Raw genomic sequence first — 25336 nt, forward strand, 5'->3', positions numbered from 1 at the left:
GACCAAAATTTGTAGAGAAATATATCAATATATATAATACCAAACCAGTATCATTAGATTTACCATGAAATGAATTTTTCATATTTTACTTATATGGTATTGCGGATGTCGATATTTTTGGCTCTGAAGGTGATCAAAGTTAAAGAAATTTGACTTTTCAAAAAATAATACACCTTATATTTTGGAACCAATAGAGTATTTGATTTGGCGAGTTGGTGAGATGGTGGAGTGTTTTTTTATTTTTATTCATAATGTAGTGTTTTGGTGGGCCTTTCACGGTGTGGTTTTGAGTTATCTGTTAATCAACCTTGAAATTTTCTAGTTCGGCGTCTGCATGTATTATATTGGTGCTACAGTATACATGTTGGCAGTGATGAGAGGATGTGTGGGATTGATATGTTTTACATGTCGATTGCTGCCTATTGATTTGAAGATTCATTGACCCGGTCAAAATTGTGAACCAAACTTAAAATTGAATATGTTGATCTAATAGAAGAGCTCCAAAACTAGGGAGCATAATGAATAAAAGAATTAAATGAGAGAGCTCCTTGAGAAATTATTAACCCAGTCAAAATCGGGTGACATGATTTCAAATTGAAGACCTCGACGGAATGTGAGGCCTTAAAAATTAGGGAGCAAATTGTATTTACTAGAAGAGTTGGATGCGCTTTGCTGCGCCGATTGTATTTCTAATCAAAGGGTTCGGGTGACCCAATTATAAATTGGAGACCTCAGTTGATTGTGAGACCTTAAAAATTAGATAGTATAGCGTATTTACTAAAAGGGTTGGACACGCTTTACTGCGCCGATTGTGTTGTTGGGATTTCATAACGATAGAAATTGATTTGAAGCATGGGGAAGATAGTGAAGTGTGTTTTTATAGTGGTTTTTTGGCAGCGTGATTTTCTGTCATCTGCTAATCAACCCATACATGGGAAAGTTTGTAGGTGCATATACTATATTAGTACTACAGTGCACGTGTTGGCGCTTCTTTGTTAGGTGGTGAGAGGGTCTACGGGACTGGTGTGTTTTTACAAAAATGGTTGCTGCCAATTAATTTGAGAAGTTGTTTACCCAGTCAAAATCATGAATCAAATCCGAAATTGAATACCTCCACTGAATGAGAGAGCACCCGAAGAAATTGTTGACCCGGTCAAAATCAAGAACCAAATTCAAATTGAACACCTCAATTGAATAGGAGAGCTTCAAAATTAGGAAGCAGAGATGATAAAAGAATTAAAGAGAGAGCCCCTTAAAACGTTGACCCAGTCAAACTCGATGACCCAATTCAAAATTGGAGACATCAATTTAACACCTCAATTGAATGGGAGGGCTCTAAAGTTAAGAGCGTGGTGTATTAGATGATAAACGAATTGAAGAGAGAGCACCTTAAATCATTGACCTGGTCAAAATCGATGACCCAATTTTAAATTGAAGACCTCAACTAAATGTAAGGCCTTAAAAATCAAGGAGCATAGTGTATTAGATATATAGATAACATGTAAATATTCCTAGTACAACAATAGTTAAATGTATATATTACATCTGAGATAACCGGATGGTCAACAAGTTTTTTGAAGTCATCGATTCCAAATTCATTGATACTAGAGTTAGAATCGGCATATGTCGTCCCACACATGGTGCCCCTTGAGCTTCATACAAAATGTATGTGCATGAATGACATGCCCTCCGTCCTATAATACATCACAACAGTGCATGCAGACTATACAACATTAGAGCAACGTTGAGTGAATGAATGAATTAATAAATATGTAGAGCAAGAAGAATCAGTACTTTCGATCTCGATGGTTGACGAGCCCAATGACCACATTGTCTCCACTCGGTGAATCACACCGCAAAACTTCATGACAGAGTTGCAGATGAAGTACCATTGATGCGACATTGAGTTTACATTGCGTTCATGGATGATGTGCATGCCCTAGGGCACAAGATTCTTTTGCTCATGAAATGAAGCATGCACGCGCTGCAAAAGGTCGAGCTCCTTTGATTCCTGCCTGCAAAGTTCGGTTGTTTGCAATTTCGAGCATCACATTCATTGATACGACAATCACCTTTTGGGTGTGATGAGATTCCGGTGAGAGCACTTTCTTCCCTTGAAAAAACCACTGAAAAATCTAAGTGAAAATTGTTTCAGGACACTTTTTAGTTACGAAACATTTTAATCCATGAGCTTGTGAGGAATGCAAGTTCGTTGTCGATACCAGTTTGGCCTTTTCTCCGCAAAACCTCTGAAGGCACAAGAATTGACTCTCGCAAAAAAAAGGCACAAGAATTGACACAGATCGGGCCGTTTGGGTGTTCCTCTTGGGTCGGTGGCTCAAACATGGCGATGTAAGCTAGCAGGAGATTTTCCTAACAACGACTGGAAAAGAAAAATACCCTGCCCTAAAAAAAGATTATCTTATAGCAAGCTAATTAAGGCAAACTGAATTCTTTTATAGGAGGTCAAACGCGCAAACATAGCGACCCACGCAAGGGAAGATCATCCCAGCAAAGCTAATCTTTTTAGTACTTCCATCAAGCTAACCTTGGCCAAGAAAAAATAAATCAAGGCGCATTGATGACCGTTCATCCATCCATCCATCCGTTGCCTGGTTGGACGAGTCACTCCTTCTAACCGTCCAAGCAACGAACTGGTTGTAGGTTGGCAGGTATGAGGTATCCTGTGGTGTACATTGATCGATGGGCTGTGCCTCGCCTTGTCGCTATCGATGCATGTAGACTGGAGGCTGGTCAGCCAGAGTGAATGCGTGGAGAGGTTTTTTGGGTGGGTTCGGTCTGTTGGAGTTCGACGTAGAAGACATCCAGACTTGTTTCAAGACATTTTTAGTTATGAAACATTTTAATACATGAGCTTGTAAGCAATGCAAGTTTGTTATGTTCTTCCTTTTTGTGAGAGAAGTTTGTTTCACCCGTAAAAAAAAGGATAAATTTTGTTCTGGTTCAAAGTGCCGAAATCACTTTGTCCCTGTCCGAATTACATGTTTTCTCCGCAAAACCTCGAAAGCCACATGAATTTGCACAGATGATTCGGCTTGGGTGTTTCTCTTGGGTCGGTTCAACGCGGCAACGCGGAAAAGTCACGCCGTACTCAAGCGGAAGATGATTATCCTGGCACCGACTAGTAAAAAAGGATTATCATCCTGCCCTAAAAGAGATTATCATGGCAAGCTAATTAAGGCGAAGCAACGTTTTCTTATCTTAGTACTCCTATATTATAGGAGGTCAAACACGCGAACATGGCGGCGCACACGCAAGGGGAAGATGACCCCGGCAAAGAAATCAAGGCGAATCGACAACCGTGCGTGCATCCATCCGTCCGTCCCCTCGTCGTTGCTTCCTCCAGCCGTCCAATTCCAGGCAACGACCCAACTGGTTGTAGGTTGGCACATAGTAGTAGTATCTCATTGATTTGAGACCAATAAGAATTGTTGGAGCTAACACCCATAGTTGACGTAAATGTTCCATCACGGAAACTACAAAGTATATACAACAAAACAAATAAGCTATCCATATGTATGCATTCAAAAAACAACAACAACAAAAGTGGGTGAAATTTTACCTTGTGGGCATTTCACCGAACACCTTGTGTTCGTCGGCCGCCAGCGCAACAAGTGAGCTCGCCGGCGCTTCGGTCGCCGCCGCATCCGTCGCACGCCTTGCAAGCTTCTTCTTCGGCCGCCTAGAGGAGCCGTCCGCCGCCATGTTCTTCTTCCCAGACACCTTGCCCGCCTTCGCCCGCGCCGCATTTGGGAGCTTCGAGAGGGGGGCACATGGCTTCACGGCGGGCGCCGGCGCGACGCCACCCGCCGACGAGGTCGTCCGTGGCGGCATGAAAAGGCCGCGCGCGATACCGGTGCTTGGAGGAGCACCGGCGGAGGCGAAGCCAAAGCTACCGGCGCTAGGGTTTGCGGCGGCGGCGGCGGCGGAGGGGTCGTGGGTGTAGGAAGGGGTGAGGGGGGTGTCGGCTCGTCCGTCCATCGGGTGAAATCGCCGGCGGCGGCGCGGGCAGGGCGAAAGCGGCGCGGCGGAGAGGGTGCGGCGCGGGCGCTCGAGTGTTCAGCGCGCGGAAGCGTGGGCACGAAATAAGCGGCGCGCGATGCCGTTTCAACCCGCGCGCTAAACTACTTATGCCGCGCGCGCGGTTTTTGCGCCTCCGCTGGAGCGCCTGGAGCGGTTGCGCGTACAAAAACACAAAATTTTCTGGCGCGGCGCTTATATAGCGCGGCTGTTGAAGATGCTCTAAGTAGGTCAATGAAGCCCGGTTTTCCTGGTGAATGCCATTACAAATGATGTAACTATGTTACCAATTCAATAAGGTAGCCATGAGTAAAAAAAAAGACAATCCTAACAACAACTAAAAGAAGACTATCCTACCCTAAAAAAGATTATCATAGCAAAACTAACTAACCCAAACCGGAGTCATCGTGGATATGGGTAGGTAGGAGGCTGGTCAGTCAGAGCGAACGCGCGAAGGGTTCTGGAGCAGACACAGAGAGGGGTTTTAGGTGGGTCTGGTGTGTTAGAGTCCGGCGTGCTGGACATTCGGACTCCGCCACTTTGATGTCGGTGTATGGGATTTCAGACGTTTGAATTAGTTCAATAATTTTTATGAGCGGTTTTGGATCACTGAAATTGTTGGGACAGGTTAAAACGGACATTTTTACAAGCAAACAGGTGATCCAAGTTGGAGTTGTCCTAAGCTGTACCATACAAAGCGAACGTCCAACCAATTTGAACTGTGGCACATTGGGTGTTTTATTGTCGGTATTAACTTTCTTGCGCAGTTTAATGGACTGATAGTAGATGAGAAGGAGGATGACAAGGACATGTGATTCGCCCTCCGACGTCACACCTCTGCAGGCATGGGCATCTTCAATCCCAACCCATAAAATGGGAACGAGATCCTCTGACTTGGGAAGTTCTACTGCCGAGGGACGTTCTTCGCGCTGCACCGTCCATCAGCCCTCGAACGATACGAGCAGAAACTAGCCTGCGCCAGCTTTCTCGCTCGGGTGGGAACACAAGTAAAGTAAGCGGCCCATCGGCCCAGTCCGACGCTACATCGCCTCACTCAATCGCCATCATCGTCGGTCAGTCGCTCTGTCTCTCCCTAGGGTTCGCTACGCCGGCGGTGAAGAGCAGCCGCTGCTCCATCAGGGCGCGAGCAGCCTAGCCGTGGAGCGGCAGAGCCAGCCGTTGCCCCGTCCATGGTGTGAGGATGCCTAGCCGTCGAGATGGCGGAGCCAGCCGCGGCCACGTACAGGGTGCGACGCCCCCGGTGCCGTCGAGACCGTTGAGCCGCGGACCAAGCATCGTCGATGCCGCTGATTCTTCCCCAAGGATTTCTCTGCTGCTTGCCTCGCGTTGCATTGGTTTGCTGCTTGCTTTGCCTTGCTGTACATGTTCAGTTTCAGTTGTGCAGAAACTGCAATTTTAGTTGTGCAGACAGCAGAGAAGCAGCAACAACAAAGAAGCAGCAACAGCAGGAGAAATGCCAGATTGAGCTTGTAACTGATGTGAATTGTACACTTCAGTGAATAGTGTGACTGAATGTTGTATCCAGATTGTAATCATGTAATTTGAGAGTGTAGTTGAGTGAATTTGAGTGTGATTACTGTTACAAATATTGAATGTGAATCACTGAAGTTCTGTGTACCGTAACCATTGTACTGTTGTGATCTAAGATTGTCAATTTGAGAGCACAATACTGGTGCTGTTAATTAAAGAGGATAACACATGTTGACAATTTGAGAGCATGTCCTTCCAGGAATACAATCACTTGCAAGTCATAATGCTTGCTTTGGCTGCCGAATGTACAATGAGCGTGCATACATAAATTGGAGTATTATCTTAGAACCTAGAACTGAACCGAATGGCCAAAAGGTAACTGAACTGAACTGAATGCCCAAATCTGCCAAAACCATGCTTGTTTGTGCTCTCATTCAAGTATAGAGCACATGATTGCCCCAAAACAGTAGTGCTTCACCACGACCCAGTAAATAGATCATCTGTGATTGGTCCCTGTAAATTAAATAAATAAGTTGTTATTGAAAAAATACCATCTCTATATGGGCAAAATTACCATCAACAGTTGAGTGAAGCTGAGATTGTTCTTGTAATCTTGAGACTCTTTTCCATTGTCCTTGTAAACTATAACATCTGCAACTTGTCCAGCACCACTACATGCACAAACAAATCTACATGATGTAACTTTGCCATCGGTTGGCCTCTTGTTTGTATACCTTTTTCTGACCTCAGATCCTTTCTGTCCACTGTAGGTAAGCCAAAATGCCCAAGCCTCATCTGAATTTCTAAATTACATGCCAACAAGAGGTACCAAACTAGGCAATACAACTCTGTAATGTAAATGAAATGAATATTAGACTTGTGGAAGTGCATACAAAATATTGGGACTAATAGTACTGGAAAAAGATTTCTGTAAGGGAATAAGCAAAGAGTAGCAGTAATTGGGATAAGAATAAAATCAAGTAAAATCAGTCTACTTGGGATAAGAAAAATACTTATTAGAATTGGAATCATGGTGCAGTGTATCAGCCTCTTCTTCCCTCTCTGTTACTTCTTCCATTAGAAGAAGGAATGCTTGATCAGAGTTCAGCAAGCTGCTTCTTTCATCAGAAAAAGGGATGCCTGATCCGAGTTCAGCAGGCTGCTTCTTTCATCAGAAAAAGGGATGCCTGATCCGAGTTCAGCAGGCTACTTCTTCGATGAGAAAAAGGGAAATTTGATCAAGTTCTAAAGCAATCTGATGGTGGAAGTTTAATCAATTTCAGTGTTTTATTCATGCAGGCTACTTCTTCCATCAGAAAGGACTAGGGAGACTTACGTGAGATTGAGGAGCAGAGCACCGTCCCCGCTGAGCGCCGGGGATCTCCTTCCGATCAACTTTGGCGCCGTTTCTGTGGCCTCTCGCGCCTTTTTCCCTCGCTTCCCTCGTCTCCCTCTCGCTAGCGTCGGACTGGGCCGATGGGCCGCTTACTTCTGCCCACCCAAGCGAGAAAGCTGGCGCAGGCTGTAGTTTCTGCTCGTATCGTTCGATGGCTGATGGACGGTGCAGCGCGAAGGACGTCCCTCGGCAGTAGAACTTCCTAAGTCAGAGGATCTCGTTCCATAAAATGGATACACTATTTTTTTGCGTACCGTTCGTGACCCGCCATCCAACCATGCTCCTTGAATGTCTTATCCTTTTTCTTAAGCCCACAACTCTTATAAGATTCATGCATAACTAGAAGGGTTGGGTGTGTTTTGTTGTGTCGTTGGTGTTGTTGCGTTTTCATACAAAAATTAGTCCCTCTGTTTCAAAATATAAGGTGTATTATTTTTTTAAAAAATCAAACATCTTTATGTTTGACCAAATTTGTAGAGAAATATATCAATATATATAATACCAAACCAGTATCATTAGATTTATCGTGAAATGAATTTTTCATATTTTACTTATTTGGTATTGTGGATGACGATATTTTTGGCTCTGATGTTGATCAAAGTTAAAGAAATTGATTTTTCAGAAAATAATACACCTTATATTTTGAAACCGATGGAGTATTTGATTTGGTGAGTTGGGGAGATGGTGGAGTGTTTTTTATTTTTATTCATAATGTAGTGTTTTGGTGGGCTTTTCACGGTGTGATTTTGTGTTATCTGTTAATCAACCTTGCAATTTTTTAGGTCGGCGTCTGCATGTATTATATTGGTGCTATAGTATACATGTTGGCAGTGATGAGAGAATGTGTGGGATTGATATGTTTTTACATGTCGATTGTTGCCTATTGATTTGAAAATTCGTTGACCTGGTCAAAATTGTGAACCAAACTTAAAATTGAATATGTTGATCTAATAGAAGAGCTCCAAAACTAGGGAGCATAATGCATAAAAGAATTAAATGAGAGAGCTCCTTGAGAAATTATTAACTCAGTCAAAATCGGGTGACATGATTTCAATTTGAAGACCTCAACGGAATGTGAGGCCTTAAAAATTAGGGAGCAAATTGTATTTACTAGAATAGTTGGACGTGCTTTGCTGCACCGATTGTATTTCTGATCAACGGGTTCGGGTGACACAATTATAAATTGGAGACCTCGGTTGATTGTGAGACCTTAAAAATTAGATAGCGTAGCGTATTTACTAAAAGGTTGGACGCGCTTTGTTGCGCCGATTGTGTTGTTGGGATTTCATAACGATAGAAATTGGTTTGAAGCGTGGGGAAGATAGTGAAGTGTGTTTTTATAGTGGTTTTTTGGCAATGTGATTCTGTGTCATCTGTTAATCAACCCATACATGGGAAAGTTTGTAGGTGCATATACTATATTAGTACTACAGTGCACGTGTTGGCGCTTCTTTGTTAGGCGGTGAGAGGGTCTACGGGACTGATGTGTTTTTACAAAAATGGTTGCTGCCAATTAATTTGAGAAGTTGTTTACCCAGTCAAAATCATGAATCAAATCCAAAATTGAATACCTCCACTGAATGAGAGAGCACCCGAAGAAATTGTTGACCCGGTCAAAATCGAGAACCAAATTCAAATTGAACACCTAAATTGAATGGGAGAGCTTCAAAATTAGGGAGCAGAGATGATAAAAGAATTGAAGAGAGAGCCCCATAAATCGTTGACCCAGTCAAAATCGGTGACCCAATTCAAAATTGGAGACATCAATTTGACACCTCAATTGAATGGGAGGGCTCTAAAGTTAGGAACGTAGTGTATTAGATGATAAACAAATTGAAGAGAGAGCACCTTAAATCATTGACCCGGTCAAAATCGATGACCCAATTTTAAATTGGAGACCTCAACTAAATGTAAGGCCTTAAAAATCAAGGAGCATAGTGTATTAGATATATAGATAACATCTAAATATTCCTAGTACGGCAATAGTTAAATGTAAATATTACATCTGAGATAACCGGATGGTCAACAAGTTTTTTGAAGTCATCGATTCCAAATTCATTGATACTAGAGTTAGAATCGGCATATGCTGTCCCACACATGGTGCCCCTTGAGCTTCATACAAAATGTATGTGCATGAATGACATGCCCTCGGTCCTATAATACATCACAACAGTGCATGCAGACTATACAACATTAGAGCAACATTGAGTGAATGAATGAATGAACAAATATGTAGAGCAAGAAGAATCAGTACTTTCGATCTCGATGGTTGACGAGCCCAATGACCACATTGTCTCCACTCGGTGAATCGCACCGCAAAACTTCATGACAGAGTTGCAGATGAAGTACCATTGATGCGACATTGAGTTCACATCGCGTTCATGGATGACGTGCATGCCCTAGGGCACAAAATTCTTTTGCTCATGAAATGAAGCATGCACGCGCTACAAAAGGTCGAGCTCCTTTGATTCCTACCTGCAAAGTTCGGTTGTTTGCAATTTCGAGCATCAAATTCATTGATACGACAATCACCTTTTGGGTGTGATGAGATTCCGGTGAGAGCACTTTCTTCCCTTGAAAAAACCACTGAAAAATCTAAGTGAAAATTGTTTCAGGACACTTTTTAGTTACGAAACATTTTAATCCATGAGCTTGTGAGGAATGCAAGTTCGTCGTCGATACCAGTTTGGCCTTTTCTCCGCAAAACCTCTCAAGGCACAAGAATTTACACAGATTGGGCCGTTTGGGTGTTCCTCTTGGGTCGGCGGCTCAAACATGGCGGTGTAAGCAAGCAGGCGATTATCCTAACAACAACCCAAAAACAAAAATATCCTGCCCTAAAAAAGATTATCTTATAGCAAGCTAATTAAGCAAATCGGATTCTTTTATAGAAGGTCAAACACGCAAACATGGCGACCCACGCAAGGGGAAGATCATCCCAGCGAAGTTAATCTTTTTAGTACTTCCTGCAAGCTAATCTTGGCCAAGAAAAAAAAATTCAAGGCGAATCGATGATGGTTCATCCATCCATCCATCCGTCGCTTGGTCGGACGGGTCGCTTCTTCTAGCCGTCCAAGCAACGAACTGGTTGTAGGTTGGGAGGTATGAGGTATTCGTGGCGTACATTAATCGATGAGCTGCGCCTCGCCGAGTCGCTGTGGATGCAGGTAGGCGGGAGGCCGGTCAGCCAGAGTGAATGAGGGAGGGTTTTGGAGCGAACGTGGAGAGGTTTTTTTTGGTGGGTTCGGTCTGCTGGAGTTCGACGTGGCAGACATCTAGACTTGTTTCAAGACACTTTTAGTCATGAAACAAACAATTTAATCCATGAGCTTGTGAGCAATGCAAGTTCGTTATGTATTTCCTTTTTGCGGGATAAGTTTGTCCTGGTTCAAAGTTGTCGAAATCACTTTGGGCCTGTCCGAATCACACGTTTTCTCTGCAAAACCTCTGAAGCCACGTGAATTTACACAGATGATTCGGCTTGGGTGTTTCTCTTGGGTCGGTCCAACGCCGCAACGCGGAAACGTCACGCCGTACTCAAGCGGAAGATTATCCTAGCACCGACTGCTAAAAAAGGATTATCATCCTCCCCTAAGAAAAGATTATCCTGGCAAGCTAATTAAGGCGAAGCAAAGATTTTGTTATAGGAGGTCAAACACGCGAACATGGCGACCGCAAGGGGGAAGGAATCAAGGCGAATCGACGGCCGTGCATCCATCCGTCCGTCCGTCCCCTGGTCGTTGCTTCCTCCAGCCGTCCAATTCCAAGCAACGACCGAACTGGTTGGCAGGTTGGCAGGTAGTATCTCCGTGGCGTACATTGGTCGACGGACCGCACCCAGCCGTGTAGACAGACCCGTCGGCGTACACTGGACGCTGACCGGATACGATCAGCGGGCTGGACGAACCCGACGCGATCGCTCCAAGTGGACGCATCCCGATCGAGCTCCCGATCCATCCAGGTCCGCCAGCGCTACCAGTAGTAGTAGAGTTACTTCCAGTGGGCCCTGTCACCACGTGGGCGTCGCCGGCGCCTCCACCGGGCCAGATCCGCCACCGGCCCGGCTACTGACGCCGCGGGCCCACCCTCCCCTCCTCCGCGCCACGCCAGCCGTGTGCGAGCAAGTCACCTCACCTCACCACCGGACGGAGGAGCTGGGGGTTAGCGGGCCGAGGGATAAATAGAGGACCGGCCATCCCGGCCGGCGGCGACAACCGCACCCACGCACGCCACGCCACTCAGCGCCTTGGCATCACCGCGTCCCTACTCGTCTCGTCCCACCCCCGGCGGCCCACAGGATCCGTCCGGCTGCGGTGAGCGAAGGAGGAGGGAGTGGAGATTTGATTTGATTTGTGATTTCGGCTCGTGCGGCGGCGATGGGGGTGCTGTCGCGGCCGGAGGAGGTGCCGGCGCTGCTCAGGCTCAAGCTGGCGGCGGGGCGGATCAGGCGCCAGATCCCCCCCCAGGACCACTGGGCCTTCGCCTACGACATGCTCCAGCGGGTCTCCCGCAGCTTCGCGCTCGTCATCCAGCAGCTCGGACCAGACCTCCGCAATGCCGTAAGCACGCCCCCTTCCCCCTTCCCCTTCCCCTCCGGATCCCCTCCGATCCGAATCCCTGAAATCTCTGAAACATTTACGGCCGCTGATGTTGCTCTGGTTCTGACCCTGCAGGTGTGCGTCTTCTACCTCGTGCTCCGGGCCCTGGACACCGTCGGTCAGTACCCTTACTCCGGCTGCTCACTGCGTTTGTTTGAATTCGTTTTGCCGCGTTTGGTACAAATTCTGAGTTGTTTCCCCTTTTTTGTTGCGGTCAAGTTCATCACTGCTTTCCTTTTTGGTACCACTGTTTACTCACTGTGATTAGTCTAAGTGCAGAGGACGACACCGCCATCCCTAACGAGGTCAAGCTGCCCATCCTTCGGGACTTCTACCGCCACATCTACAACCCGGACTGGCTCTTTTCATGTATGATCGGATCTCTCTCTCTCTCTCTCTCTCTCTCTCTTTCTTTAAGAACAAGCTGTCCTTGTGCTCAACTCAATTGTGCTCTTCTTCTTGTTGATCTAACCATGTATGTACTGTGGCCTTCAGGTGGAGCAAACGACTACAGAGTGCTCATGGATAATTTTAGACAAGTCTCCACGGCTTTCTTGGAGCTAGGCGAAGGGTAATAATTCCTGTTCCTCAGCTTCACAGCGCTTCTCATCATTTTCTCTACTACTTTCCTAGTAGTTCCCAGTATGCGGTTGGGAACTTGTGCCTTCGTACGAATTGTTGTTTTGTCAAAGTCCTTGGGGGACACATCAATCATTTAGTCAGCACTGATACACTTTTATAAAAGTATAAACGCAAGACTTCTCTAAATATGGAGCTTTTATTGGCTATTATTAGTGAAATTGTCATGTCAGTCAGATTTGTAAGGGTGAAGTAAAAAAAGAGAGTAAAATGCTCATAGTTACACTTACAGTACAACCAGACAAAGAAAGAGATTACAAACAACTGAATAGTCGGATGTACTTGTATATTCTGAAGGTTTTATTTATTGTTCTCAGAATCATAACCACTAGAGCTTATGCCAACTTTTGCTTGTTTTATGTTGAGTATTTCTTCCAGGTGGTATAAATGACGTACCCTCTCATGTTTTATTATCTGCATGCCATTTGTGCAGTGGCACTTCAATTTGTGAAGCCATGTATTTTGAGAAAACATTTTAGTACACTAGACACGTTTTGCCATCTAGCAGATGTTTATATGCAAGAAAGCAAATGTTACATATTTACTGTCCGTTTTCAGAACCAGGCTATTAAAGTCATCGTAGTAGTACTTACATGTTGCAAATGAAGCTTTCTTTTCCGCGTTTGTTTTTTCATCAGACACAGCTTGTCCATTAAGTGCAAGTAAGTTCTTTTGAAACTTGCAGAATATAATTATCATTCTTTTGTTTTCAGATACCAAAAGGCTATTGAAGAAATCACTAGGCGAATGGGAGAAGGAATGGCTAAATTTATATGCACGGAGGTCTGTTAATCTAGATCACCCAATATATTCAAGCTTTTTTTTTCTTGCAGTCAAGTTCATCAGTGCTTTCCTTTATGTAATGTTTGGTCACTCTATCAAATTTCTATTATTGGTTGTCATAGCAATCTGTTAATGTTTGGTTACTCTACATAAGGAAGATGATTGGGAGCATTGTGGCATAGATAAATGTAGCTGTCACATTAATAATGACAAACACTTTGCCATGACTTTCTGATGTACCACAAGAACTTTGATACAGCCAAACTTTCCCTTGGTGACTTGTGGTCAACAGAAAATATGCCACATGATTATCTCGATCTGGACATTATGACTAAATAGCTATTTGATATCATATTTTCTTTGGGTGTTGAGATCTGTGAATAGAAGTGATACATGTTTAACTTGCTTCTGCTTATTAATTTATTAATTAAGTTTGATACTGTTATTTGTTTGAATTAATTTGTAACAACTTTATTTTGTAGGTTGAAACCATTGATGACTATGATGAGTACTGCCACTATGTAGCAGGGCTAGTAGGCTATGGACTTTCTAGGCTCTTTCATGCTACTGGCACAGAAGATCTGGCTCCGGATCATCTTTCAAATTCAATGGGTTTATTTCTACAGGTAGGTTTAGTTCAATCAAATTTCTGTACTTGAACTATCATGATAAAATAAGAATTTGTTTTTTTACATTTAACTCTAACTAATGTTTGGACTTCCACCTGCAGAAAACCAATATAATAAGGGATTATTTGGAGGACATAAATGAGATACCAAGGTGCCGTATGTTCTGGCCTCGGGAAATATGGAGTAAATATGTTGATAAACTTGAGGTACATCAACCCATCAAGAAGGGAATTGCATATGAATCATATTGTAAATTTAATGCAAAACTCTGGTGCTTGACAGTAATTAAAATATTTGATTGAACAGTCAATAATGAAATCTAAATGTCCAATCCAATCCTTTTACCTTTGTTAAAAAGTCTACTCATCCCTTTATCACATTTTTTTTTGTTGAAGTAGCATCCGCAATTTTCTGCTCCACAATAATGCTTTTTTGTTTTGGGATATAAATCAGGATTTAAAATATGAGGAAAATTCAGAAAAGGCCGTGCAGTGCTTGAATGATATGGTAACCAATGCTTTGATCCATGCCCAAGATTGCCTTCAATACATGTCAGCATTGAAGGACAATTCCAATTTTCGATTTTGTGCAATACCTCAGGTACACTAGTGCTAGTTTCTCCTGTTACAGTCTTCAGTTAAAATGTCCTGTTAGAGTTTCACTATCTATCAGGACTAAATAATGTCTTTGCAAAACACTGCCTAACAATCTAGTGGTACATAACCGAAACTTGCTCATAGCTCAGAATAGATTTATGGCACTAGCCATGACTTATGATAATTGAGTCTTTATTATTTCGATTCCTGGATGTAATTGGTGTTGGTAGGTGCCAGGGATTAAAGATAGGCATGCATACCATGTTTGTAATTGACGTATTACATTTTGTGGCAATCAGTAATGATAAGTTTTATCCATGGGCACAAGGTTGTAACTTAAGGATTGATCTATACCAGCACACAATTTTCTTTCAGACCTGTTCTGCTTCCTTTTTTGTATACATACTCAACATTTGTACCCTTGCTAGTGGAAGTAGTTGCTACTCAAGCTAGTTTTCAGCAATAATAACATAAACCTTCTGTTACAAAACACTAGCTATTTTGCAATGTTAGTATCTTTCATTGTGTGTCATGGCTGATTGGCCTTCTAAGTATTGAATTGGAGATATTTGATATTTTGCTCTTGTTTTTACCATCTTCATCAAAGTTCAATAGCATTCCTAGACCCTAGTTATACAGTGGTGGGGTGTTATGATTTGACTTGCCTTTTTTTGTTGAAGTATGGGTCTTCCATCTATTCGTGAAACAACTTTATTTACCACATTATTTTCAACTGTTTGTCTTTTCAGATAATGGCAATTGGGACCTGTGCTATTTGCTACAATAATGTGAAAGTCTTTAGAGGAGTTGTTAAGATGAGGCGTGGTAAGACATATTTAGTTCAAGTTGACAAGCTGTACTAGCCTGCAATTTACCAGAAAATACCCATTCGATCACCTCTTTACACAATGTTTAGGAATTTAATGTGGATAAATTATGCAGTACTCTACTTCTTCATATCACATTTGTGTGTATGGTTGTTGTATGATTAGGAATCAACACGACAAATCACATCATGGAGTGCTTCGATGTTCCTTGGCATCAGAAAATACAATTGCTGCCTTTTAGTTTAATTTGTAGTTTGCTAATTTTATATTATTTCCCAAAGTATCATAGGATCCACCTTAGGCATTATGATTTAGTAGTTAAATTATGACCATTCTTATTATGTGTGGGTGTGGGTGGGTGGGTGGGGGGTGATCAACAAAGATGTGAACCTTTCAAAGTGACTCGCGGTTGTGCGTTCTTCTTGGACAGATGGGTTAACATTTGAGTAGAAGAACCTCAGTTTCCGTAATCAGATAAGAAGAAGCAAACTATAGTTTGTTTTTCTTGTTGTGCTCTTTCTGCCAAAACTGTTATTATTCTTTTAACCAACGGCTACCTTTATTTGGTCTATTGAATAATTTGCATATTTCAGTCACGTGTAACTTTCTATTGCTTCTGACCTGAGCGCAACCTAACATGTACTCCCTATCTCTCAGGGCTCACTGCACGGGTAATTGATGAGACAAAATCGATATCAGATGTCTATTCTGCTTTCTACGAGTTCTCTTCATTGCTAGAGTCGAAGGTATGCTCTGGAGTATGGATGCAAAGAAAAATGGAGTCTAGTCTAGCATACATATAATTGAACATTCAGATATTTTGTCCTGTTACACAAAAAATAGATATACTTGTTGGATAATGTTTTCATTGTTTTGGCTAAGGCAGTCCTGTAGATTTAGGGATCGCAGCTTAGAATGGCTTGCTTTTGAGCTCAGAAATCCATAAGTGGGTAGCTTTGCTTCAAGATGATGGCGTGCTAAGCTCTTAACTTCATATCTGTTTGTATAAACTTGACATTTTCCTTTTTGACCATCTGATAGTTTTGCTCCAAACGTCAAAGTTTAGGGAAAACTCCTTACTGTCCCTCACCCATGTTGCTGTTAGTGATGGCCTTTGATGGTTAGCTCAGTTGTTCTCTAGCTGTGATTTTATCCATAATATGTTTGGTCGCCATGCCCAGATTGATGATAACGACCCAAATGCTGCGCTGACACGGAGGCGTGTGGATGCAATAAAGAAAACTTGCAAGTCATCCGGCCTGCTGAAGCGAAGGTTTGTTGCATGATTTAGAGTTGTACCTTACTGCTGATATCTTCATCCTCACTGATTGTCTGGTTCTACAGGGGTTACGATCTGGAGAAATCAATGTACAGAATGCCTATGCTGGTGAGTAATGATATAGATATATATAAGCTGAGAAACCCTGCAAGTTCACTGCTGTATAATTTTCTGAAGCCACTTTATCTGTCATCCCCAGATCATGATCGCGCTTCTTCTGGTGGCTATTATCTTGGGTGTACTGTATGGCAAGTGATCCTGTCAAGATGGTCCTCTTATGTTCGTAGTGGCACCGCCTCGCCTACCTATATGGTACGTTTTGATCTGTTTCCAGTAACAGCTCGATGATATTTCGTTTGCACTTAACAATGCTGATTGGGAACTGCGTTTGTGTAGGTTTTGCACGTGTACCTCCTGACTGCAGATGGATATGGCTGGTTTGCATGTAGTATTGTGCTATGTACCCTGCTGGTGCCATGCATGCTAATTATTTTGTTCCTTATTTGTGTCGTCTCATATGTTGTTCCAGCTTGTAATTTGTTTGAATCTAGGAGAGACTTCCTTAGTGACATGTATCCCATGAATTTGGCGTGGCGTCTTGGTTGTCAATGATGCTACATTTTGTTTATTTGTGAATGTGTGTGATGCATATCGTTTTGCCATGCCACCTGTGCAACTCGATTATAAATTGTCCAACAGGCTTGTGGTTGGGCTCTCTTTTTTTTCAATACAAGCAGCGGGGAACACCAGTAGAATGTCAGGAAAACGATCTTATGTCAAACTCCTTACTTTTTTTTTTACTTTGCATATAAGTTTGGTCTCAGGTCAAACTTCGTATCTTTTTACTCCATGTAAGTCTTGTCTTAAGACAAACTTTGTAAAATTTGAGCAAGATTATATGAAACAATATCAAATCAATATTGTTAGATGCATCAAGGAATTAATTAATGTATATCTTTAGTGTTGTAGATGTTGATATGTTTAATGTAAACTTGTTTGTACTTTATGAATTTTGACTCAAGGCAAATCTTAATGTGGAGTAAAAAAACCCGGAGGGAATACATACAACCAACAGCAACCAAAACGTAGGTAGAAAACACACTCTGAACTTGTAAGAGAGGTGATAGTAGCTAGCTGGTATAGATCAATCTCTCTCTAGGTAGCAGTTTGCAGTGGCGATTACAAGGGAATCACAGAATGAATCGAAGAACAGGCAACTTAGCGGGGGAAGGAGGAAAATAGGAGAAAGCCAGTAAAGCCGTAATCCACTGGATACTCTGCTCCTTGTCTGCTCCTTCATACTTTTAGGCTTAATTTAGTTTGGAGGAATTTCATAGGAATTCTATAGGATAGGATTCTTGTAGGAATTTTGAATTTAAAGTTCTTTGGTTCACAGAAAATGGATTCCTATTTTTACATAGGATTGGTTCCTATCCTCCACATTCCACAGAAAAATAAACATGAGCCTAGACTCAATGAAAAAATTTCTATGATGTGAACCAAATGACATATCTTTTTCTAATCCTACTCATAGAATTTGAGATACATGTCATCTCATTTCCTACAAGTTTCCTATTTCTATGATAATCCTATCCTATGAACAAAAAAAGGCCTTAGCTACAGGGGGGGTCGCGGACGGGCCAAGTCCATGGGCTGACCCAAGGGGCAAGCCCCTGTACATGTGCATGTTGGGAGGGCTCGTAACAAAACTCTGAAGAACATGACGCTCTTTAACAAAAAGGAAGACACCAAATGAAACAAAGCTCACATAAAGACCATGCTGTCGAAGACCCTCGTATCGTTTCGTGCCCTCCAAATCTCCCAAACAACCAGAATGTGAAGGGCGTCAAGTTTGTTTCTGCTAACACCTTGATAAGAACTCGTAGCTGTGATCCATGAGGGTATGACAATCCGTTGGAAGCGATCCTCTTTGCACTCCTACATTGCATTAGAATTTTCATATTTTTTCATATACTAGACTCCTAATCTCACCGTCAGAATACGCAAATTAGGAGCTTCAACGGATATTGTGCAAACTAAGTGGCAATGGGATTTAGCATCACGAGTCTCGGGCGTTCGGGGGCAGCTTCTCACGAAAGTGATCCAGCAATACCAGCAGATGCATTGGCAAACAGTTTGTTCAAGAATGCCTAAAGCAGGATTGGAATGTTAACATAGATGTCGCAACATGTTCTAGAATTGCATGAAAATTGGAACAATACACACAACTGACCAACAAGGCAAGCTATAATAGTGACTGTACGTTGATATTCCAGAAATATATAGCGAGTACCCATACATGCAGTCAGGCTATAATCACAACCACAAATATGAATCAAACAATTTTATTTGCGAAATGCAATTGTGTGTCACAGTATTTTCAAGCCAAGGGAGTAAAATTTTCGAACCCAAAGAAGCCATCCTGAATTCCACAAGGCAAGCAATCTCGGCATTCCATGACGCAGGCAAGCGATTAAACAGTTGAGCAGAAAAGGATCCAATCACTATTGCTAATGAAGAAGCAGAAGCGCAACAATGACCACAGACCAACCCACCCAACAGTAAACATCATCCAAAAACTACAGCAGCAGCAACAGGAAATTAGCCCACCCGGACTTTGATGCCAGTCAGAAAATAACCAGTACAGGGGAAACACAAGTGCGGTGACAACAACCAGGCACAAAATAAGGTAAATGGGGGCAAGGGCACCATACCCACACCACGGTGACTACAAACCCCAATATCTGTTTTCAGCTAAGTCAATAGAATACCATCCATCCATCACTTTCATTCAATTCTCACCATTACCAGGTGAACCCATCAGTCCCACGAGCTAGAAGCGCCTCCACCATAACCTCCACCACCACCGTAACCGCCACCGCCACCGCCGCCATAGCCACCACCTCCTCCACCGCCGCCGCCCCTCGTGTCGCGACGGAAGTCACGTCCACCAAATCGAGCACCGCCGCCGCCTCCTGACCTGCGGTTTCTGCCTCCTCCGCCGCCTCCAAACGAGGAACGGGCAGAATAGCGCTCCAGCCACTGAGGAACCTCCTGATTGGCTTCCTGCATCAGTTCACACAATGGCCTGGCCAGTGACATGTTGCCCTCATTGAAAAATGCAGTTGCCAGACCAGACTTCCCAGCTCTACCAGTTCTCCCAATGCGGTGAACATAGTCATCTATGTCATTTGGCAGATCAAAATTGATGACGTGGGCGACATCTGGTATGTCAAGCCCACGAGCAGCAACGTCAGTTGCAACCAGGATGGGAGTTGCTCCACTCTTGAAGGATCTCAGCGCATACTCCCTTTCCTGAACAAGACCAAACAAGCACAAGGAAAAATGTGTTAGCCTTGCAAAAGGACGACAGAAAAAGCATTCGGATATTCAGATGGTGGTGACAATTCAATGTTTTAATAAAAAGGGATCCACCATCAATTGGATGTTCAAGATAGATATGAGATTCCAGAAACCAAGGGAATTCCATATATAATGTAAAGGTACACACAGCTGACATACCTGTTGTGTACGATCTCCATGAATACTTGTTGCAGGGAACCCATTTGTATACAGCCAGTTCTCCAGAGCATCAGCACCTCTCTTTGTCTCCACAAAGACCAAAGTAAGAGAATTCTGCACACAAGAGAACAGAGGTTGATGAGTCGTTAAGAATTTAATGGCGCCATTAAGAATTGCATGGTGCGTTAAATCATCCTGGTTGTCCTTGTTGAAAATGCAGTTGTCAAACTAGACTAACCAACTAAAAACGCTGTTTAGAAAACTTGTGGTTTACTTAGCTTGCAATCACCCTGTTATGCTCTCCCAATTTTTAAAGCTGCTGTGAAGAAATTTGCAATTCTAACATCTGTTTGGTTAATCAGGTAAATTATGTCATCCATTTGCCCTCGCACATTCATATATCATGTCTCAAAAAGGAAATAATAAGAAAAAAAATGCTGGCCATGCTCCCAAGCAAATTAACCAGATTACCAGAATGGTTCGCAATGGTAAACGGAACACTAATCTAGTGAGAAGTCCATGAACTAATAGAATCAAAACAATGTAAATAAAAAAAAACAGTTGACGAATAGCACCTTTCCAGGAACATCATTAGCCTTCTGCGCATGAATAAGGTCCATGAGGTAACTTCTTTTATCCGCTTCAAGGACAAACTCTACCCTTTGTGCAATCAAATCAGTACTTGAGCCAACTCTTCCAACAGCAAGGAAGATGTAGTCTGCAAGGAAATCTGATGCCAGGCGCTGCAGAAAAGGAACATTAATGAGAAAACAAAACAGTAGACAACAAAAAAAAACATTTTCCCTGCCATGTAGAAGTAGAAAATTGAATGAATGCACATATGCATTCTCACAATATCGATTTCCCACATCAAAAAACAAGAAATGACGGTGCAAAGCTAATAACTGCGCTATTCAACTTCAAATGCAAAACAATTAGACAAATATTCATGCATGCAATTTTCTGGCCAACAATTTACAGCAAAATAGAATAATACATAATCTTGTTTTCGTTTATTAGAGGTCTAATTAACAATGGCAATAAGTAAATTTGCAACTTGAAAACAGTAATTCGTAAGAAAAAACAGCAATATTGATGCCCACGTTGAAAGGAAAAGGATGATGCATATGAACTCCCCACTACCTCAGCTAGGTGTCCAACTGATAAGTGATAACACAACATTAACAAAGCACTTGGGGCATATAAGAACATAATTTAGAGCAGGGGGTCAAAGAGAACCATACTTGTATCTCCTTTGGAAAAGTAGCACTGAACAGCATGGTCTGTCTCACACCACGAGGGGGCATGTCCATCTGCTCAACAATCTTGCGTATCTGTGGCTCAAACCCCATATCGAGCATCCGGTCAGCTTCATCAAGAGCCAAGTAATTCACCATTTGCAGTGATACTCTAGCTCTCTCCAGCAGATCCATCAAACGACCAGGAGTTGCCACTAGTATATCAACACCTCTTTCCAGTTCTCTCAACTACAATAGAACAAACAAATGCTTAATAGCAGTCATTTACAAGGCTTGTTATTGAAACACAAAAAAGATATGGCAACACACATCCAGTAATTCGTGGCCATTAAAGCAGGCAACTGGGTTAGATGTTTTAAGTTGATTCAATTGCTGAACGAAGACAGGTTTGCTCCGATAGCTGTTTAAGTCATGAGATATCTTACTAAGATTAGTGTACATACTACAGCTAAAAACAAAAATGCAAGGATCTTTGTTCCCTTCACAATGTATCACTATTTCACTACTTGACAACATGCTGGATACATAACCATTCTCACAACCTGCATACTTTAAACCTCCATGCCATGTTATAACTGTCGTAAACTACTGAGTCAGTTATGGTACAGTTCTAATCTTCTAGCACAATGTACATTGCAAGTGTCGTGCTAGACAATTCTGCATAGAATGGGCAGAGTGACAGAGTCAAGGTTTTTGAGTCGCGACTTGGCGAGTCGCCGTGAGCCCTGCGGCTCTGCGTATAGTCGACGAAAGTCGCTGTATAGTCACCATAAGTCGCTGTATAGTCGCGAGTCGCCCTGATTTTTGGAAAACGACTTGGCGATTAGTCGGGACTATACAGCGACTAATCAGCGACTCAAAAACCATGGACAGAGTACCAACAAAGATCACTTGTTAATTTGTTTACAATACTGTGTGTTAATTTGGTTATCGTGAAAATAAACTATAAATCAAAAAAGAAATACCTGCTGATGAATTGGTGCTCCACCATATGCAACACAAGCCTTAACACCAGTCTGGTATGCAAATTTCTTTGCTTCTTCATGAATCTGAGAAACAAAAAATATCATATAAGAAACAAGAACAAAATAAACAATGGCACCCAAAATAAAACCAAAGCAGTCACTTACTTGGACTGATAGCTCGCGGGTAGGAGATAATATCAGAGCAAGAGGAAATGCAGTCCTAGCTCTTGGCCTCTGTGGTGGCCTTGACTTTAGGATCCCACTGATGATCGGGAAACAAAAAGCAGCTGTCTTCCCAGACCCAGTCTGAGCGCAGGCCATCAGATCCCTGCCTCCAATGACAATCGGAATGGCATGCCGCTGCACAGGTGTGGGCCTCACATACTTGCACCTCCGAATATTCTCATTCAGTGCATCACCCAAGTCAATCTCTGCAAACGTGTTGACTGCTGGAGGCACATCGTGGCCACTTGTCTCCACAGGAATGTCCTCATAGGCGTCAAAATTGATGCCCGTGTTCTGCTGACTCTCAAAGTCAACATCCACAGCCGCCGGCTCACTATCGCCAAAAGGGTTTGGTTCACGGTCCCTGCGGTCCCCCCACCCACCAGGGCGGGAGTTCCAGCCGCCACCACCGCCACCAACAGCACCACGTCCACCACCACCCTGGCGGACAACGCCTACGCCAGCGCTAGGAGCACCAGGAGGGGCAGCCCAGCGAGTACCACCAACAGCAGCTGCGTACCCACCAGAAGGCTGCACAGCACCTGAGGGGTATGCGCCAGCTGGTGTTGGAGCAGCAGCTGGCACTTGATTCTCTGGTGAGCGGCCACCGCCACGGAGGTGAGGAGGGACGTAAGAGCTGCGAGTGGGACGCGAGTTCTGGTGATTGGCAACAGGGGCGGGAGCAGCACCAGTCGCGGGCGCCGATTCCTCGGCGTTCGCAACTGAATCAGCCCATGAAGATCGCATAATTTTGCACAAAACCTTTGATGAAAGAGCTACGGCTGATCGCTAAAACCTGTGAATATCAGAAACAGCTATTCAGTACAAAAAGTAAATCACGACAATATGTCAAGCAGTAATAAATACAGAATCTGAACAAAAAGAACGGCTTCTAGTTAGATTTCTTCGCCTACGTGGGTCTGCTTTGGTAAGAGCAGCGGGTAAAGATAACATGAACAGATTTTTCTATCAGATAAACTATGATTGTATCAATACATGTGTAATGCAGGTCCAGGTCAAATCCATGATATATAAATATTGGAATATTAAGTTTCAAACCCAGAAGATACCATAGAATCTGCACTAACATGTGTTGTCCGATTAGGTTGGTCGTGTGCAAGACAAGCTACATAGATTTTGCTCATGCACACTGCAAAATACCAACAAAAACCTAAGCACAAAGCCTCTTAATGTAATCTGCAAGTCTAGTACTTATCCCTACCTGGCAGCAGACCAACATAATACGTATCAGAATCAAAACAAAACCTGTAGACAGACGGCACAGTCATACAGTAGATCTACTGACGGGGACGAAACAGGCTAACATAATAAGCAGTAGATCTCGTCCAAACACAAAACGGCGTCGACGAAAACAACGCAGTAAGACACCCAGAGCTTACCAACCGCACTAAATCGCCACGGAAATCTCGCTACAAAGAGAAAACGCGGCATGCAAGGGGGAAAATCGCGTTAAGCTTCTAGATCGAACCACTGCGAGAAGGAAACCGGCCGCACTAGTGCGTACAGGACTAGGCAGCAGCAGCGGGTCGCGCTAAACCTTGGCCAGGAGAAGCGCTACCGTCGGTTAAGCAAAAAATCGAAAACCCTAGGAATCTAGCGGCCCTGCGGCGCCGGAAACTCGCCGACAGCTAGAAAACCTCGGAAGGCAACAAGCAGCAGTACCGCGACGGCTAGCCTAACACAGGCTCCCACGGGAGAACAAAACCACGGGAACCCGCAGCGGCGGGGGACTGGATCGGGCGGAAGCGCCGCCCAGATCGGCGCGGGGGGAGGAGGAGATCGGGGAGGGGAGGGGAGGGGAGGAGCGGGGAGCTGACCTGCGGCGAGCGAGCGGGAGGGAGGGAGCGGGTCGGAGTCGGCGGGGTTGGGGGCTGCGGGGGGCGGGTGTCGGGAGAAACCCTAGAGAATCGGGGGGAGAGGAGATCGAAGGTTGAAGGGAGGAAGGTGGGGGAGAGGAGCCGAAGGGAGCAAAGAAAAGCTGCGGGTGGAGGAAGGGTGCACGCACCTGGCTTGCCTTGGCTAGGGTAGGAGGTGAGGGCGCCCCAAAATATCTGCCAGCCTGCCCTTTTCTGACTTGGCCGGCCCGCAACGCGGCCTCTCTCTCGGTGACGGTGGTGTGGTGCGGCGTCCGGGCTGGATTCCTCCCTCCGGCCGCGTCATGGGCCCCTCCCCTCCCGAGACGTGTACCGCTCGACTTTGCAACTTCGCAGTGCGCGTGTGTTTGTGTTTTTTTCTTCTTTTTTGGCTATGGACCTTTTCTTTTTTTGCGTTGATGAGAAAGGGGTTCCGTGCAAGGTTTGGGAAAGAAGTTTCCAGGGAATAAAAAAGCTGGGTTCTCTGTGGATTTGGACAAAGTCGAAATCGTTATATAGTTTGGAGGTGGTGGTGGACCAACGGTCACCCACCTTCTGTTCGCTGATGATAGCGTGGTCTTTGTGGAGGGGTCTAGGGCAAATTTCGAGACTCTGCGCTCCATATTGCATGAGTATGAGGCTGCTTAGGGCCAGAAAGTAAACCTTGATAAATCAGCGATTTTTTTTGGTAAAGACACACCGGATGAAGAAAAGAACGAGCTAAAAAATGTGCTTGGAATAACGGAGGAGGCCTTGAGTGAACGATATTTAGGTCTCCCCACGGTTGTGGGGAGAGCTAAGGATGGTACGTTTAAGTACGTCAAGGACAGTGCTAAAGGCAAAGTATCAGGATGGAAGGGTCAAGGTTTATTAAAAATGGCTAGGGAGGTTTTAGTCAAATCCGGACTGCAATCCACACCAACTTTTACCATGAGTTGTTTTCAACTCACGAAGAAAATGTGCGGGAACCTGTCATCTATTGCTTCAAACTTCTGGTGGGGTGAAACAGATGGTCATAAGAAGGTGCACTGGATTGGGTGGGACAAAATGTGTACGCGAAAGCATGAAGGAGGGCTGGGCTTTAGGGATCCGGAAGCGTTCAACCAAGCAATGCTTGCCAAAGCAGCTTGGCGCTTGCTGCAAGTGCCGAGCTCGCTGTGTGGACGAGTTCTGAAGGCGCAGTATTATCCTGATGGGTCGATTATGCAACGT

At 43.9% G+C, this 25336-nt stretch overlaps 2 protein-coding genes across 4 annotated transcripts; one reads left to right on the forward strand and one right to left on the reverse strand.

The window, feature by feature from the left end:
* Positions 1-10896: 10896 nt before the first annotated feature.
* On the forward strand, positions 10897-16941 carry LOC109770541 (squalene synthase 1). Of its 2 annotated transcripts, XM_020329251.4 has the most exons (14): positions 10897-11487; positions 11602-11644; positions 11806-11895; positions 12022-12097; positions 12879-12948; positions 13431-13574; positions 13679-13783; positions 14031-14177; positions 14923-14998; positions 15658-15746; positions 16182-16273; positions 16345-16387; positions 16479-16591; positions 16676-16941. In XM_020329251.4, the coding sequence occupies exons 1-13, from the start codon at positions 11305-11307 to the stop codon at positions 16533-16535; spliced, it is 1215 nt and encodes a 404-aa protein (XP_020184840.1). In that variant the 5' UTR covers positions 10897-11304; the 3' UTR covers positions 16536-16591; positions 16676-16941. The 2 variants fall into 2 exon arrangements, with proteins under 2 accessions (XP_020184840.1, XP_073354448.1); XM_073498347.1 differs by having other exon boundaries at positions 11079-11644.
* A 1930-nt stretch (positions 16942-18871) lies between these two features.
* LOC109770540 (DEAD-box ATP-dependent RNA helicase 37) lies at positions 18872-24340 on the reverse strand. Of its 2 annotated transcripts, none has more exons than XM_020329249.3 (7): positions 24089-24340; positions 22191-23046; positions 22026-22109; positions 21046-21288; positions 20377-20544; positions 19802-19915; positions 18872-19594 (listed from the first exon to the last, which is right to left on the reverse strand). In XM_020329249.3, the coding sequence occupies exons 2-7, from the start codon at positions 22995-22997 to the stop codon at positions 19100-19102; spliced, it is 1911 nt and encodes a 636-aa protein (XP_020184838.1). In that variant the 5' UTR covers positions 22998-23046; positions 24089-24340; the 3' UTR covers positions 18872-19099. The 2 variants fall into 2 exon arrangements, with proteins under 2 accessions (XP_020184838.1, XP_073354447.1); XM_073498346.1 differs by having other exon boundaries at positions 24277-24331.
* Positions 24341-25336: the final 996 nt, after the last annotated feature.

The sequence above is a fragment of the Aegilops tauschii genome, chromosome 5, assembly GCF_002575655.3.
Source record: "Aegilops tauschii subsp. strangulata cultivar AL8/78 chromosome 5, Aet v6.0, whole genome shotgun sequence".
NCBI classification, from domain to species: Eukaryota; Viridiplantae; Streptophyta; class Magnoliopsida; order Poales; family Poaceae; genus Aegilops; species Aegilops tauschii.

Bases quoted from the DNA above. Each gene is read 5' to 3' on its own strand.
- LOC109770541 (XM_073498347.1), top strand. From the start codon at position 11,305: ATGGGGGTGCTGTCGCGGCCGGAGGAGGTGCCGGCGCTGCTCAGGCTC. The intron at 13,784-14,030 runs GTACATCAACCC...GATATAAATCAG, and splicing joins AATATGTTGATAAACTTGAG to GATTTAAAATATGAGGAAAA. The intron at 16,274-16,344 runs GTTTGTTGCATG...CTGGTTCTACAG, and splicing joins TCCGGCCTGCTGAAGCGAAG to GGGTTACGATCTGGAGAAAT.
- LOC109770540 (XM_020329249.3), bottom strand. From the start codon at position 22,997: ATGCGATCTTCATGGGCTGATTCAGTTGCGAACGCCGAGGAATCGGCG. The intron at 22,110-22,190 runs GTAAGTGACTGC...TTTGTTTCTCAG, and splicing joins CCCGCGAGCTATCAGTCCAA to ATTCATGAAGAAGCAAAGAA. The intron at 21,289-22,025 runs GTATTTCTTTTT...GTTCTATTGTAG, and splicing joins GAGCACCAATTCATCAGCAG to TTGAGAGAACTGGAAAGAGG.